This window comes from Cibotium barometz, chromosome 4 (assembly GCF_041138505.1).
Source record: "Cibotium barometz isolate CiBa-2024 chromosome 4, ASM4113850v1, whole genome shotgun sequence".
Taxonomy (NCBI): Eukaryota; Viridiplantae; Streptophyta; class Polypodiopsida; order Cyatheales; family Cibotiaceae; genus Cibotium; species Cibotium barometz.
The window spans coordinates 13,074,713-13,091,895 of NC_141049.1; the positions used below are offsets into that span (position 1 = coordinate 13,074,713).

The 17,183-nt window shown below is 47.8% G+C and overlaps 1 protein-coding gene across 1 annotated transcript in view; it reads right to left on the reverse strand.

Annotated features, from left to right (window-relative positions):
* LOC147638927 (E3 ubiquitin-protein ligase RGLG3-like) overlaps positions 1-17,183 on the reverse strand; it is a 49,400-nt gene that overhangs the window by 15,870 nt on the left and 16,347 nt on the right. The window contains exon 2 of the mRNA XM_086785685.1: positions 4,347-4,431. Coding sequence (XP_086641811.1) covers positions 4,347-4,431 — 85 coding nt within the window. The remainder of the gene's footprint in view (positions 1-4,346; positions 4,432-17,183) is intronic.

Genomic DNA, 17,183 nt, shown 5'->3' on the forward strand with positions numbered 1-17,183 from the left:
TACATGCCTCCCAATTTTTCTTGAATGCAAAGCCTTCAATTTTGCTGATTTTTATTGATTTCAGCAAAAGCCCTAAATTTTCATTAATGTAGAAATTTAATTTTGGCACAGAAGACTAATTTTGCCCCAAAAAAAAAGGAAAAAAAAAAGAACTAAATATTTATCGATGATGTGCAGGCGATACGTGCCTCAGTGATTGATTATGATGGCAACGTGCTCAAGATTGAGCGAACGTCAGGCTGTGAGACGGAGCAACCAGGAGGTGGCAAGCGACTTAAGACTGAAGGTGATTTTGACGAAGCAAACGGAAGCATGGAGGCCGGTTGCTGACGTGGATTTTAACAAAACCTTAATAAGGTTAAAGCGTTCAGATGTGCGCCATGAAATGAGAGCGCATGGCTGAAGGCGTTGATGCTAGGTGTGTTGACCCTCACAGGCGATGGAAGGTTAACTTGGGCTGTTGCCTAAAACGTAGGTCTGCGAGTTGTACTAAAGCTATGACCAGAAAAATGATTAGGACGTTGGATGTCACGTGCACACGAGTGCCATGGCTAATCCTTTGCATGAACATCATTAATCCGTGATCAGTTAAGTCAGCATTAAAGACAGCAGTAGCATAAGTATCATTAGTAGAAGTCATACATCAGTACCATCAGCAGCATTTCATTATCATCAACGGTACATCTTCATCGCATCATCATGAACATCATCTGCAGCAGCACATCATCATCGACATAATCATCATCATCATGCCTAGGAGGGCAGGGGACCCTGTCGGCAAGCAGCAGAGGGTCCCATGCAGTAGGCGGCTGTCAAAATGGGCAGCGGAAATGAGACAAAGTACTGAGAGCAGAAGTACAGAAATGAAAGAGAGGAGAAGGTGGTATAAACTCTGCTATATACACCAAAAGCCGGTACAAGATGATGTGGGGGAAAGAGTGGCTATGTATACTAATTGGAGTGGGAACTGGGCCGACAGCCCCTGGCCTAGTCGGCCAGCAACAAGCCTGATTGGCTGGCCCACGACCAGTACCACCTGGTCGGCCAGCCCCTCAATGGGTCCCTCCGGGCCAGCCACAAACTACAGCCGACCAGGACAATAGAAAGAAAATAGACACCCCCCCACAGTCCTACAAAACTAGGAAAATATTTAATAGACAATGAGGAAAAATGGAGAAACTCCTACACGATAGCCCTCACTCCCTACTGAGTAATAGGGTTCGTACAGACAGGAGATGACTACTAACACCCCCTCTCAGCTCTTGGATGTGGAACCAACCCCAATAAGCTGGAGTGCTAACGGAGCATCTGCTGAGGTAGAGGCTTCGTGAAGAGGTCCGCCACATTGTCCTCCGTCAAACAAAAGATAAGCAAGATGTCACCAGCCAAAATCTTCTCATGAACAAAGTGATATTGTTATCTCTATATGCTTGGTCCAGGCATGGAAGACCGGGTTCCGAGCAATAGCTATACAGCTCTGGTTGTCGCAGGATGACCGTGGGTTCCTTCTGTGGAAACCCAACAAGTAACCTCTGTAGCCACACCACCACGCACGCGACACCACGATACTCTGCCTCAGTAGAAGACAAGGTAATAGTTGGTTGCCTCTTGCTACTCCAAGAAATAGTTCCTGAGCCAAGGGTAAAGCTGTATCCTGAGGTAGATCTCCTCGAGTCTGAATCTCCTCCCCCCAATCAAGAGTCACTCCAACCTCGGAAACTGACTCGGTCCTTTGTTCCCCTTCCAGTGTTGTAAAAGAGTCGAAGATCCTTCGTACCCTACAGATACCCCAAGATCCGCAATCCTACGTCCCAATGAGTCTTCAAAGGTGTCTGCATAAATGAGCTCAACAGTCCCACCGGAAAACTCAAGTCCAATCTGGAGTTCAGCAACCAAATCAATGAACCAACAAGCTTCCAATACAAGGAGGCATCAACCTGCTCCGAAGGATCATGTACTGTAAGTTTGGTATTCGGGTCCATGAGAGATTAAATAGGCTCCCAGTTCTCCATCCCAAAGGCCTCCAACAACTCATAAACATACCGCTGCTGAGACACAAAGAACCCCCTCGAGGTCTGCCAAATCTCCAATCCCAAAAAGAAATGGAGTAGGCAAAGTCCGTCGTCTCAAACTCCTCTGACAAGGCAGCCTTCGTCACAGCTATGTGCTCCACATGACCGCCAGTGAGAATAAGATCATTCCCATAGAGGATAATCAAGGTGACCATATCACGTTCCCAAAAGAGATATTGATCTCTGGAAACCCTTTCTCAGAAACAAAGAATCAATCTTTTGGTTCCAAGCCCTGGGAGCCTGTTTAAGACCATAGGCCTTCCGTAACCTATAAACCATACCTTTTGATCCCGGAACCTCAAAGCCTAGAGGTTGCTCTACATACACCTCCTCCTGCAAGTCACCATTCAAGAACGCAGATTTCACATCCATCTGATACACCGGCCACTACTGAGAAGAGGCAAGGGCAAGAACCCGAATCGTGGTCATCCTAGTTGTTGATGCAAAAGTGTCCTCATAGTCATGCCAGGCCGCTCAGCATAGCCCTTAGCCACAAGTTTGACCTTGTGCTTGTCCACGGAGCCATCGAACGTATACTTGGTCTTGTAGACCCACTTGACACCAATGAGTAACCGTTTTGATGGCCTCGTAACCAACTCCAAAGTTTTATTCTTCTCTATGGCTTCAAGTTCCCCTTGCATAGCTTTCCTCAGGTCTCCTAGAAAAGAGCTTCCTTAACTGAAGCAGGACCTTTGTCCCGAATGATACGAGACATCAAAGCATACTTCACCTCTAAAAACTCCTCTGATTGACTTTTAACACAAACTCTGTGCGATCTTCGAGGTCCATCCTCTATGGTCCAACCTCGGAGACCGACTCATTCCTTCATCCCCCCTCCACTTCCCCCTCCACTGTTATAAAAGAGTCAAAGATCCTTCCTACACTACAGATACCGTAAGATCCACAATCCTGCGTCCCAATGAGTCTTCAAAGGTGTCTGCATAAATGAGCTCAACAGTCCCACTGGAAAACTCAAGTCCAATCTGGAGTTCAGTAACCAAATCAATGAACCAACAAGCTTTCGATACAAGGAGGCATCAACCTACTCACAAGGATCATGTACTGTAAGTTTGGTATTCGGGTCCATCAGAGACGAAATAGTCTTCTAGTTCTCCATCCCAAAGGCCTCCAACAACTCATAAACATACCGCTGCTGAGACACAAAGAACCCCTCGGGGTCTACCAAATCTCCAATCCCAAAAAGAAATGCAGTAAGCCAAGTCCGTCATCTCAAACTCCTCTGACAAGGCAACCTTCGTCACAGCTATGTGCTCCACATGACCGCCAGTGAGAATAAGATCATTCCCATAGAGGATAATCATACCGCGTTCCCAAAAGAGATACTGATCTCTGGAAACCCTTTCTCAGAAAAAAAGAATCAATCTTTTGGTTCCAAGCCTTGGGAGCATGTTTAAGACCATAGGCCTGTAACCTTTTGATCTCGGAACCTCAAAGCCTGCAGGTTGCTCTACATACGCCTCCTGCAAGTCACCATTCAAGAACGCAAATTTCACATCCATCTGAAACACCGGCCACTGCTGAGAAGAGGCAAGAGCAAAAACTGTCCGAATCGTGGTCATCCTAGCTATCAATGCAAAAGTGTTCTCATAGTCGATGCTAGGCTGCTCAGCATAGCCCTTAGCCACAAGTTTGGCCTGGTGCTTGTCCACAAACCCATTGGACGTATACTTGGTCTTGTAACCCCACTTAACACTAATGACTAACCGTTTTGACGGCCTCGGAACCAACTCCCAAGTTTTATTCTTCTCTATGGCTTCAAGTTCCACTTGCATGGCTTTCCCCAAGTCTCCAAGGAAAGAGCTTCCTTAACTGAAGTAGGCTCTTTGTCCCGAATGATATGAGACATCAAAGCATAGTTCACCTATAAAAACTCATCTGATTGACTTATATCACAAACTCTGTGCAATCTTCGAGGTCCATCCTCTGTGGTCCACTCGGAGGGATACTCCGTAACACCTAACTCCCGAATGGTGTCCAACAACCACTTAGGTACTCGAACAGAACGTGAAGCATCCTGCTATGCTATTGTGGCGCATCTCCAAAGAAAGATGTTTATGATGCGTACCTTGAATTGCATAGTGAAAAGAAATAACAATGATTGTTCTCATGTAGGAAGAAGATGTCTACAATGTGTCTCTTGATTAACACATGAAACAAGATATAACTAAAAACAATTTTTTTCCTTCTCTTGTTCACACACTACACTCAAGTTATGATAACTTTGAAGAATCTATTTATCGCAAGAAATCTGACCTGTCCACTCATTACTCTTGGTAAAGTCAATGCCAACAATCAAGTTTGATGTCTCAAGTCCAGCTGCTCTAAGTGCTTCTGTTACCTGAACACAAAGATGTCACAAAAACACCTTACAACACAACTCTCCCTCTGTATATGTGCTCATGCATTTCATGATCAGTTCCAACGCCACATGTGGCTCAGACAATAACCCTTAGACAAATAATTTTTTTTGATATTGTGATAACTTGTATGATGTCCTTCGTAACCTTTATTGTCGGCCTACTTTAGCCAATAGAGCACATTGATGGCTGCTGAATACACTAATTCCAATTAATAATGCAAGAGGTCCAATGTGACCCAGAAATTGCAAGACAAACATGGTAAGCCATAGCATGACTAAAATTTATGCATCTATATTGTTGTTCTGGTGAACAAGTCTGAGAAAACAACCATCACAAAAGAGCTAGAAAAAAAAACTCTTTTAGGAGGACTTACTTTACCTTGGATCACACAATCACTTTGAGAGCTATTGTGCGCTTAAAGTATTGTGCCTTTGTAGAATTCCAAAAGGCCTTTGATACAGTACCAAAATTGAAGTTGCTTGAAAAACTTTATGAATTGAATTTTCTGCCTAATATTATGTGTTTAAAGCGGTTCTCTACTATGCCAAGCCATGATTGATATCCTTTCGTATACTCATGATGTGGTTTTAATTTGTTCATCCACAAAGGGACTGCAAAATTGCAAACCTTTTGTGATCAAAGAGACTTACAAGTGAGCCTTGATATGACTAAGATGATGGGGATGAACATGCAATCTTTGACATACAACGGAGAATGTAACAAGGATCATAGATCTTATTTAATTTGATTAAGCACACATTGAGCATAAAAGATGAAACCACAAATTCTCAAGACCATAAACACCACACTAGGGGTCAAAGGTGGGTTAAAACCCCCCGCGCCGAGGTTTGTTTATTGCCAAAAAAAGTTTTGAGCTTGGAATGACTAAAAGCTTGATAAAAACATTGAAATGGCAGTAGTGTCAGTGTACCGGGTCATTTGCCAAGTAAAATGTTCACATAATCACAAACATACCTACTACTCACGGTGAATACTCACTCTCACAAGATAATCTCATTCTCCCAAAAGATTTTGAAATCTGATCCATCACATAAAGTCTTCAAAAAATATGCTAAAAAGGATATTTTCTTTTTCCGTGCTTATGTAGTGAGGTAGGGCAGCTCCACACACCTTCAAATCAGATTAGACAAGTTGGGTGTGTGAACATGGCATTTTTCCCAACCCTAAAAAGGGGATTTTTTGGTTATTATTGGGTTTTTAGGTCTTGTGCTGCTGGCCGACAGCCCCTTTACTGGGCCGACCAGCAGCCCACCTCATATATATACACATGGCTTCATCAGTCATTATTTACCACATCATACACCTCATCAAACACCACATCTGCTACTGCTGCTGCTGCTGCCAGCGCCTGCTCTACATCAGATTATCGCCTTTCAGCTCCAGCGTTTCTCTTGCAGCAGATCACCTTGTTGGGACAGCAGCCCTCTCTGCTACACCAGCCTTTTCTTTTGCTTCGCCCCTGCAGCCTGGTATCACTCCCGCCTGCAGTGCCCTAGAGTTCTGTATCTGCAGCACCCAACCGATTCTTATCTTCATTTTCTTCTGCAGTGTACCCATCTTTAAATTTGTGTTTCCTGCTGTGCTCACACCTTCATCATCAGGACAGCAGCCCTTCTTTGCTCACACACTACCTCAAGATCGCGGCCCTCTCCGCCCTCATCCACCATCATCGGGACGTGCTCCTTTACCTCAAAATCGGGATGGCAGCCTTCTCTGCTCATTACTGCAAGATAGCAGTCTACCATCTACTTGGGATCGCGGCCCTCTCCTCCCTCAGAACCAGCATGGGACAGCAGCCCTATCTGCGATAAGGTTGGTTTTATAGTTTTGCCTCAAAGTTTTTGGTTTGAGCATGAGAGAACGCTTAATGTAAAGAAGAGTTGCTGATTTATGGGACGAGAGGATCCCATGGTTCTTTGCAAATGGACAAAGAGCATGTGAAGGTGCACATACTTGTTGAAGTGCTGGATAAGTGGTTATGGGTTGAGAATGCAGTCAAAAGGTGAAAGCTCCTCGTGGGAAGAAGATGGGGTTGTTATAGCCCTTGCCGATTCCTAAGGGACCTTTCCAAGATATTTCGATGGATTTTGTCACGAATCTACCTCCCAGTCTGGGTAAGCGTAATACTCAGTGCTTAACTATAGTTGATAGATTTAGCAAATTTGTTATGCTTATTCCATGCAGGGCCAATGTGACCGCTGAAGATGTTGCCCAGTTGTTCATTCGGCACTGGTACCCGATTGGCAGGATTCCTAGGACCATAGTGTCAGACCGAGATGCCAAGTTTACCAGTCATTTTTGGAGGGCATTGTTTGATAACTTTGGCACTAAATTGAATTTTTCCTTAGCATTTCACCCACAGACGGACGGCCAAACAGAAATCTACAACCAGTTGGCCTTTGATGTGCTAAAGTGTTATGTCCGCAATCAACAAGGAAAGTGGGAATCTTATTTGCCTTTGGTTCAAGCTGTTTTGAATGATTCTTTTTCTTCAGCTATTGGCAAGACTCCATATAAGGCAACGCTTAGAAGACCATTCCAATCGCTATTGACCAAGACCTCGTCTTCAGTACCTGAAGCGAATAGATTGACGAAGTTTTACCAGGAGATTTTGGAGTCAGTAAAAGATAGGTTGGCTAAAGCGTAGGAGGCCTACACTCGATAGGCCAATAAAGACCGAAGGGATATGAAGTTTTCGGAGGTGATTGGGTTTATCTTGGGATTATGAAGCAAAGGTTGAAACAGGTGGGCAAGCGATGCCCAAAGTTGTCATTCAACAGCTTCAGACCTTTCCCCATCCAGAGAAAGATTAATGAGGTTTCAATGAAGTTGAAGCTACCTCTGAGTTGGACTATGCATGATGTGTTCCATGTCAGTTGGTTAAAACCATATGCAGGTCCGATCCCTTCAAAAGTTAAAGATGAGGCGGAACCAGATATCATTGATGAAGCTAAAGTTATGGTTCCAGAACAAATCCTTTTGCGCTGCTTTAAGCATGGCTCAGGCCGAAGAGACCAGGCCGAAGAGACAAAGACAGTTCCAAACAAAGTTTTAGGACCGAGGGACCCACGAAGCGGTATGGCTTAACAAAGAGTTTTTCGACGACTATCCGGTGTTATTGACGGATTATTTGGAGACTATGTAGCTTCCGTCAAGTTAAGCAAAAGGGAATGTCACGTGTATTCCACACTTGGATGCCACGTAGACATATCTGTCCAGAAGGTGCAGGACTTGGGGTGGAAAACTGGTCCCATGTGAGCCCAGTCTGGGACGAGTCAACCACGGTTCCACTCCAGTCGTCCGAGGTCAGGTGTGCATTGTCCTGCACATGCGTCCAAGGTCAGGTGTGCATTGTCCTGCACATGAAACAATGCTAGTCCGCGTTGTGAGTCTCCCTCTGGAATGATATCAGTGGTTCTGTGTATTTGGTATGACACCGGATGCCAAACCATTGTGTAGATAGGTAGGGTTTGCATGTAGGAATGGGGCCAGCCCATAGGGCTGCCCCAAGAACAGTTATGTGGGCATGGGGGAGGTATAGAACCGCCCCCAAAGGGCCACGAGGTCCTTGGCTGTGCCCACCAGCCATGGGATGGTTTGGGAGGGCTGTAGGCCAGCCCTAGGGCCTCTGGACAGGCAGCCGACAGGGCATCCAGCCCTTAGAGGCCTATAGGCCAGGTGTGGGGCAGCCCACACAGGCTGCCTAGCAGCCAAAGGCAGATGCGCATGTTGGCCAGCCAGTCAGATCTCAATGAGCAGAGTTTTTTCAGCATTAAATATTATTTTATGCAGTCGTGAGGCTTATTAGTCAGCCACCTGGATTTATACCAGCCAACCAGCACACTGGAGGGGTATAAATACCCAAGGCATAAATCAATTAATTTATCTCATAATTCACAAAGTGGTGGAGCTAACTCAAGGGCCAGGATAGCCAAGGAGAGGCTAACACAAAGGGTGAAGAATTGAAGGTCAAGGGCAGAGGATCCTCCTCAGCCAAGAAGGTTCAGGTTCAGTCTTTTATTTTCAGATTTGCATCATTCTAATAAAAGCAAATACATCATTTGTGGTGGGGGCCCTACAGAGGGTATTTGGGACCCAATACAGTGTCCTCTTCTCCTTCTCTCTCTCTCCTTGTGGTATGAGTCCGTAGCAGTGTCTCTCTGTACGCCTCTCTCCTCTGCCCTGTGCCCGTCGCTTCACTGTTCGCTGCTTGCCGCCCGTCGCTTCGGTTCTTTCACAAAGAGGGTGCGGAGCGACTGGCTCGCTTCAGAGCACACCCAGGCATGTTCTTCAGGGAGCTGTGGACACCCCCTTCACTGATGTATACCATTTTATACCCCCAGTATGGTACATGATGGAGCTAGCTAGGTTGCATATCATGATTGTATACTCCATGCATATAGCTTTGCATTCTCCTAGTAGTAGAGCTCCATCCCCTGCACACCCAGATTCAGCTTTTTTTATTCAGTACTTTTTCATTTTGTTGGGATGACAAAGGATACCCCATACAGGTACTCCGATTTGTCTCATAGGCCGAGTTCGGTCTTTTGGAAGACGTTAATAAAATCTTTCTTTCTTTCTTTCTTTCTTTCTTTCACTCTCTCTCCCGCTGCCAACCCCCCCCCTTTCCCCCGCCCCGGCTTTCGCTCTCTCTCCCGCTGCCTTCGCCCTTCGCCCTTCGCTGTTTCGCTGTTCCTCCTGTGTCCTCTTCTCCTTCTCTCTCTCTCCTTGTGGTATGAGTCCGTAGCAGTGTCTCTCTGTTCGCCTCTCTCCGCTGCCCTGTGCCCGTCGCTTCACTGTTCGCTGCTTGCCCGTCGCTTCGGTTCTTTCGCCCTTCGCTGTTCCTCCGCCTCCCTTCGCTTTCGCTCTCTCTCCTGCTGCCCCCCCCCCCCCCCCCCCCCCCCCGGCGGCTTTCGCTCTCTCTCCCGCTGCCTGCCCTTCGCCCTTCGTTGTTCCTCCGCCTCCCTATTCCCACCCACCCTTCCTAAGGCCCCAAGGCAGCAACATAACTCTCTCTCTCTGCTGAATCTCTTCTCTCTTTCCCCTACATGGCTTGAACCACCCTCCCCCCCCCTCTCCCTGCTGCTGCTGTTTCGCATTGGTGTCATGGATTAAATCCATTGGCTGTGGGAAGTTTTGCAAAAAGTCATGGCCAAGACCGGGTTTAAAGAGGAGCTCGTGAAGGTGGAGGACAAGCTCGGCACAATTATCAAAGAAAACAAGAAGATGGTCGACTCTGTCAGAATATGCAGCGGAGATGATGACCAAATCTGGGAACACAAGAGCAAAAACGCAGGCAGAAAAACAGCACAAGAGAGAGAGAGATGTATGCGTGTAACTCTGCTTTGATATACACAAGATCATCCCGAGAAATGATACAAATGAGGTATGGGGGCTGAGGACCTATATATACCCCCCTAGAGGGCAGTCGGCCAGCATAAGGAAAAGCCCACAACTGATAAAAAGGTCCACGACTGCATAAATGCAGTCGGCCAGCAATCTGGTGCCCAAAACTGATCAAAACCAGTCGGCCAACAGCAAGAGTGCCCACGACTGATAAACACCCAGTCGGCCAGCACTGTACTGCTCTTGGCACCCTCTGGCAGCCCTCCCAAGCCTCAGAAAAAAATGGAAAAAATAGGGGAAAAATACGGAGAGTGGGGAAAAATGGGAAAACACCTCATAAGGGCGGGCACACCCACAACAAAGGCCCTGGTGTATAAATCTAGACAGGAGATGACTTCTAACACCCCCTCTCAGCTCCTGGCTGTGTGACCAACCACTGGGAGCTGGGGTGCCGCCTGAGCAAATCCTGAGAGCGACTTCGTGAAGAGGTCCACCGTACTGTCCTCCGTCGAACAGAACTCCAGCAAGATGTCATCAGCAACGATCTGTTCACGAACAAAGTGCCTCGGGATGACCATGGGTTCCTCCAGTGGAAGCCCAAACCTGCAATGTAACCTCCTCCTGCTCCGTAAAACTGCTCCTGGGCCTGAAGTAAATCCCCTCGTGTCCGGATCTCCTCCCCAAACTGAGTCACTCCAACCGCGGAGTCGGACTCCATCCAACAATCCCCCTCCTGTGTACAAGAGTCCATGATCCTTCGCATGCCGCAGAAACCACAGGAAACGCAATCCTGCCTCCCAAAGAGATATCTGCAACCAAGAGCTCAACTGCCTCATCAGGAAGCTCCCGTCCAATCCGGTGTCCATCAACCAGATCAATGAACCATACAGCTTCTGAGTCCCAGAGACATCACACTGCTCATAAGGATCAACACCTGTTACGGTGCACAAACAAGTCCTGGAAACCTGATGAAACCTGTCAACAACCCCCTCTGAATCCGGAACCACAAAGCCTGGAGAAACCACCTCCTTCTGCAAGTAAGCACCTGCCACTTGCCTGGCTTTCCGAAAGGTCCCCGTGAAAAGAACATCCTCATCTACTGGAGATTCTGCCCCGAACACGACGAGACATCAGAGCATAAGTGACCTGTTTAGCTTCCTCTGACTCACCAACACAAGAACTACCAACATCAGTACTGGAAAGTTCCTGCCAACTGCTGCCATCTACTGGCAAGCTATCCACCACCTGGTCCCGGAAAGCCCGCACCTGCAACGTATCCACACTTGAGTAGCCATTACCAGACTGCCACTCATCACAATCCTGAGGACCTGGGAGAGAGAGTGCTGAAAGCCTGTAAACTCCATTCTCCACTCCACCTTCCCAAACCACTTGGCCTGTTGCTTTGTCCCGGAGAGCAACAAAATGCTCATCAAACTCCACCCGTACGCCAGTCTTGCAAACCTGATGCACTGACAACAGATGAAAACCAAGGGCCGGAACATACAACACCTGGGAGGAACGCTTCCCCCCTCTGCCATCGGGAACTATCTCCAACCTACCCTCACTGTGAACTGGGATAGTGGACGTATCCCCAGTAAGAATATGACCAGAAAGCCTACAGAGATCCTGTAAACCGGAACGGGAAGGAGTCATGTACCTGGAAGCACCACTCCCGAGTATCCGTTGCCGAGAGTCCTCCAATCTCCTCCCTGCCTGAAGCATCGGTGTCCATCACCTCCAGGTGCACAAAAGCCGGAGTCTTCATGATTGCTGAGGAGTCTTCACCCTTCTCGGTCTTCCGCTTGGGACACTGCCTCCAGTAGTGGCCTTTCTCGCCACAATCATTACAGGTCCTCTCTGCCTTCAGTTTCTCGCGGTCAGCGTCGGACTTCTTCTCAGAAGACTTCTCCGATGAAGCCTTCCCTTTACCCGAGTTACGGCCTTTCGACCGTTGGCCAGTAAAGGCTTCCAAACCTCCACCCTGAAGAGGGTTCGTAAATCGTTCCTCCTGGTCCAGGACCATGGGCACAAGCTCCTCCCACGTGATGGTGCTGAGCCTGCCACTGGTAATCAAAGACGAGTAAAATGCTGAGTACGAAGAGGGCAAATGTGACAGCAATGTGATGGCCATGTCCTCTGACAATATCTCCTTCCCAGCCTGAAGAACTTCCTGTTGAAGAGCCTGCAGCTTGTTAATATGCTCCCGCATCGTCGACGACTTTGCAGGGCTCATAACCCGCATCTGTACTTCCAAGGAAATCCTCTTCATGGGCGATACCCTATTGTAAAGTGAGGCCAAATGCTGCCATATACCTCTGGCCAGCGTCATATGCTTTACATGATTAATTACCTGTGGTGTGCAATTGAGGAAAATAAACGAACGGACCCTGGTGTTGACACGATCTCACATCTGTGTCTGGGCCTCCCGGTCCTTTCGGGTTGACGGTAACTCCCCTTCCTCTACTTCCGGCCGTGGAACACCAGCAACGACGAAATCGGCGAGATCGTAGGACTCCAGAACGGATTCCATCATCACCTTCCATATGCCGTAGTTGCTCCCGTCCAACTGACGGTCCACCGGGAACGTGGGGAGTGTCGGGATCTTCACGTGCCTCTCGGCCATCTCTAACAGATCTGCCATCGCGGGGATGTACTCTGAAAAGGGTGGGTGGGTGGGAACAAAGAAGAACTGATACCTGCAAGTGGCTGTCTAGCAAATCAGCCCGCCTTCCTCTTGCTTCTCCTCTTCCCGATCAGCCCAAAACAGTCCACCAATCAGCCACAAAACAGTCCCCCTCTTGCTCACACAAATCCCAAGACCTATCTAGAGCCTAGGGCTCTGATACCATGTCAGAATATGCAGCGGAGATGATGACCAAATCTGGGAACACGAGCAAAAACGCAGGCAGAAAAACAGCACAAGAGAGAGAGAGATGTATGCGTGTAACTCTGCTTTGATATACACAAGAAGATCCCGAGAAATGATACAAATGAGGTATGGGGGCTGAGGACCTATATATACCCCCCTAGAGGGCAGTCGGCCAGCATAAGGAAAAGCCCACGACTGATAAAAAGGTCCACGACTGCATAAATGCCACTTCGGCCAGCAATCTGGTGCCCAAAACTGATCAAAACCAGTCGGCCAGCAGCAAGAGTGCCCACGACTGATAAACACCCAGTCGGCCAGCACTGTACTGCTCTTGGCACCCTCTGGCAGCCCTCCCAAGCCTCAGAAAAAATGGGAAAAATAGGGGAAAAATACGGAGAGTGGGGAAAAATGGGAAAACACCTCATAAGGGCGGGCACACCCACAACAGAGGCCCTGGTGTATAAATCTAGACAGGAGATGACTTCTAACAGACTCTTCCGTTACCGCAATCATAAACCGCCTCTCCAAACTCGAGAAGGGATTTGAGAAAATCCAAGAGCTCGAGTTGAGAACATCCAAGCAAGAGGCTGAGATTTCAGCCTTAAAGGAGGAACTAGTGGAGGCCAAATTGCATGCTAAAAGTCAAGCGGCTGAAATCTCAGCCCTCAAAAAGGAGTTGGAAGCCACTTCAAAAAGCAAGCTTGAGGATGGAAAATTTCAGCCCTCCTTTATTGAAGAGCTGAATACCATCAAGGAACAAATGAGGATCATTCGAGAGGAGGAGGAGCAACATAAAGAGAAGACATCTTCATGGGTGGAGGTGATCACAAAGACACAAAAGAAGATGGACGAGGCAGAGAAATGGATCAAGGTCGCCAAGAAAGGGAAAGGTAAAGAATCGCCACCCATCCCCACTCCCACCATCATCAACATGACCCTTGAAGAGGAGCAAAGGAGGAAGGCCCGGGCCTTACATGTACGAGTGTCCGGTCTAAAAGACCGTGATGATGCGGAAGGGGAAACCAAGGAGCTCTTCTCTATGATGGGCATTGAAGCCACGCACACAAAGGCATGGCGAGTGGGAAAGAAGAGAGAAGGTAGTAGCGAATCTTCTAAGGAGAGAGCACTTATCATTCGTTTCCCCTCCATGGAAGCGAAGGACTTCTTGAAGAGACGTCCTACACTCAAGAAGACGGGAATATTTCTTGGAGATGACCTCGCACTCTCGCAACTTGCCCACATGAAAGAAGTTATGCCCGAGATAAGGGCAGCCCGAGAGAAAGGGAAAGTGGCCTTCTATAGAGATGGTAGAGTGGTGATTATGGAGAGGCGCTCTTCATGACGGCGCGAGACCTATGGGACTACACTCAAAGTTGCTACTTGGAATTGTAATGGATCTCTACGCCTTGATATAGGGGCTTTTGAGGATAGTTTCACTGGGAGGGACATCATCTTCTACTGTGAGACGCATCAGGCTCCTGGACAGTCCATGCCACATGTTAGTGGATCCCGATGGGAGACAGCATGTAGATAGGAGACTCGTTCAGAGCATAGAGGACGGGGCTCAGGAGGAGTGGCAGTATTGTTTAGACAACAGCTACAGCCACTGATACATATAGTCCGCAGAGATGAGCAGGCTAGGTACATGTGGCTTAGATTGAGGGCAGAGACGGGCAGATATCTCTACATTGCTATATGCTATTTTGCTCCTAGTACATCAGTGTATGCATCACCTAGCGAGCAATCTCCCTTTTCTATTTTGGATGATGACATTTGGGAGTTCTCCAGGGATGGTGACATCATTCTCTTGGGAGACTTCAATGCCAGGACCGCCCATAACCAGACAACATTTTATGATACCTCAGAGGAGATGTTGAGGGAGCTTGATGTTAGGGATATGGGCCTATCTAGACTCTCACAGCATGAGGAACATACAGTGTATGGGCGGTATTTGATAGACATGGGGACTACACATGGATTGGCCATCCTGAATGGCCTACAGAGATTCCCGACATCGGGCGGTTTCACTAGCTTTCCACATCGGCATGGTGCTAGTACAGTGGACTATGTTATGGCTCAGCCCATTCTCATTCCCTCTTTTCAGGATTTTATGGTAGGCACTAGGCCGGTTGGAATAGTAGTGGATCATGCTATCTTGTCCTTCACTCTCACATTTCAGTTCAACACCGCTCCATTGGGACAAGTCTCCACACACACTCGTTATACCTTTACGAGGGAGACTGACACTGTGTACACGGATGAGATATACAGACGCTTATGTGCTGAGGAGCCGGGACGGCCATTAGATGAGCTCACTCAGATATTGATAGAGAGACGCTTCATGCTGCAGCATCAGAGGCATATCCCCATAGTCAGCCTACACGAAGACGATCTGGGAACATGCCCCAGAACAGTTGGTATGATGAGGAGTGCAGAGAGATGAGGATCAGATTACAGAGAGAGGTGCTCATGGGTGTTACCACTCACAGACAGTCACGGATTACCTTCCGGCACCTAGTGCGACGGAAGAAGAGGGCTTATCTTGCTCACTTAGAGAGGGATTTGTATCAGTTATTTATGAATCAGGACTCAGGCGAGGCATGGAGACTATTCCATGAGCATTCACCATCACCAGCCATTACCTCCACAGAGATTTGGGGTGAGTATGCAGCATCCTTGTACACAGCACCAGGACAGCCGCCCCTGCCAGACCCATCGAAGCCATGCCCAGAGACATGTGCTTTCTTTACTGCTGAGATGGTAAGGAAAGCTATTGACAGGATGAGGACTAGGAGAGCATATGATCATGATGGTTTGGTAGCAGAGCAGAGCATATGATCATGATGGTTTGGTAGCAGAGCACTTTATTCATTGCTATGATGTTTAACCGAGCCATGTGTGAGGGTTTTCCTGAGACTTGGAATATGTCCACGATTGTGCCTATCTTCAAGTCAGGGGATCCCATGCTTCCTGAGAATTATCGTACCATCATGATTGGTCACACATTGGCTAGATTATATGCATCTATTCTTGAGCAGGAGTTGGGTAGATGGGCAGAGAGAGAGGGCATACGTGCATCAGGGCAGGCAGGGTTCAGGAGAGGTTTCTCCACTCTTGACCATATCTTGACACTCAGAGCTATTATTGAGGAGGGCAGATTATATGGCAGGAGGATTTATTGTTGCTTGTGGATTTCCGCAAAGCTTTTGACACAGTACCAAGAGCCAGACTGATGCGCAGACTACAGGAGATGGGAGTGCCCACAGAGCTGATATGGGGAATCATGGCTTTATACAGGACAGTTGTGGGGCAGGTACATACTACTCACGGTATATCTGAGATGGTTCACTCCACTATTGGGGTGAAACAGGGCTGCCCCCTTTCTCCCACCTTATTTGGGATGTATGTGGATGAGGTTTCAGACTATGTAGAGCAGGAGGGTGACAGAGGAGCACAGCTAGCAGGGACATGGATTCCGTTGTTATTGTATGCTGATGATATTGTGCTGATCTCAAATTCTCCAGAGGGGATGCAGCGTCATTTGGATGCATTGCACACGTTTGCACAGGACAGTGGATTGTCTGTTAACCTTGGTAAAACCAAGGTGATGGTGTTTAACACCACAGCACAGTGGGTTAGGAGGTAAGTACCCACCTTTACATATGGTCAGGAGACAGTGGAGTATACAGATGCATATACTTACCTTGGTGTGGTTTTTAGTGGCCCACTATTTTCCTTGAGGAGAGCAGCGGAGACCAGATTGACCAGAGCTTATGCAGCATTGGGGAGACTAGAGAGGATGTGTTCGCAGGTTCAGTTTCAGGAACCTCGCACAAAGCTCTGGCTCTTTGACACTTTGGTCACTTCAGCCATGCTGTATGGAGTGGAGATATGGGGACCCTCAGTGGATCACCACAGCCGAGCTGGTAGCACTGATGGATGGAGACGTATGGAGAGGCCCTATTTCTATGATTTCCCGGATGATTAGGGCCAAGGCCTCCGTACCACATGATATTATCCGTGCAGAGATGGCTGCCCCCCATTGGTAGTAGAGGCACTCACTCGATCAGTCTCCTTTATACATAGCACTTGGGCTCTCCCTAGAGACAGATATGCTCCCTTAGCCCTGGAGTCTTCACGACAGTTGGCATCACAAGGAGACGGATCATATTGGTATACACAGATGACAGCTTGGTTCCAACTGCATGGCTTTAGTATGGACAGGCTACCTCCATTTCAGTACTCCCTGGATGCACCCTCCCTCTCTCTCTCACGGGCAGAGATTACCAGACTTATCAGGCAGGACTTGACTCAGCTAGACACTAGGCAGCGGACATGGATACAGCCGACACACGAGCTTGGTACGAAGATGGCTTTCTATAGAGATCATCTTCTCTAGCTCACGGAGGATGGGTTTGTGATTAGACCCAGCTACATGGATACTCATTTTTCTCATGGGGTACGGTGTGCTATTGGTCAGATGCGCACATCCTC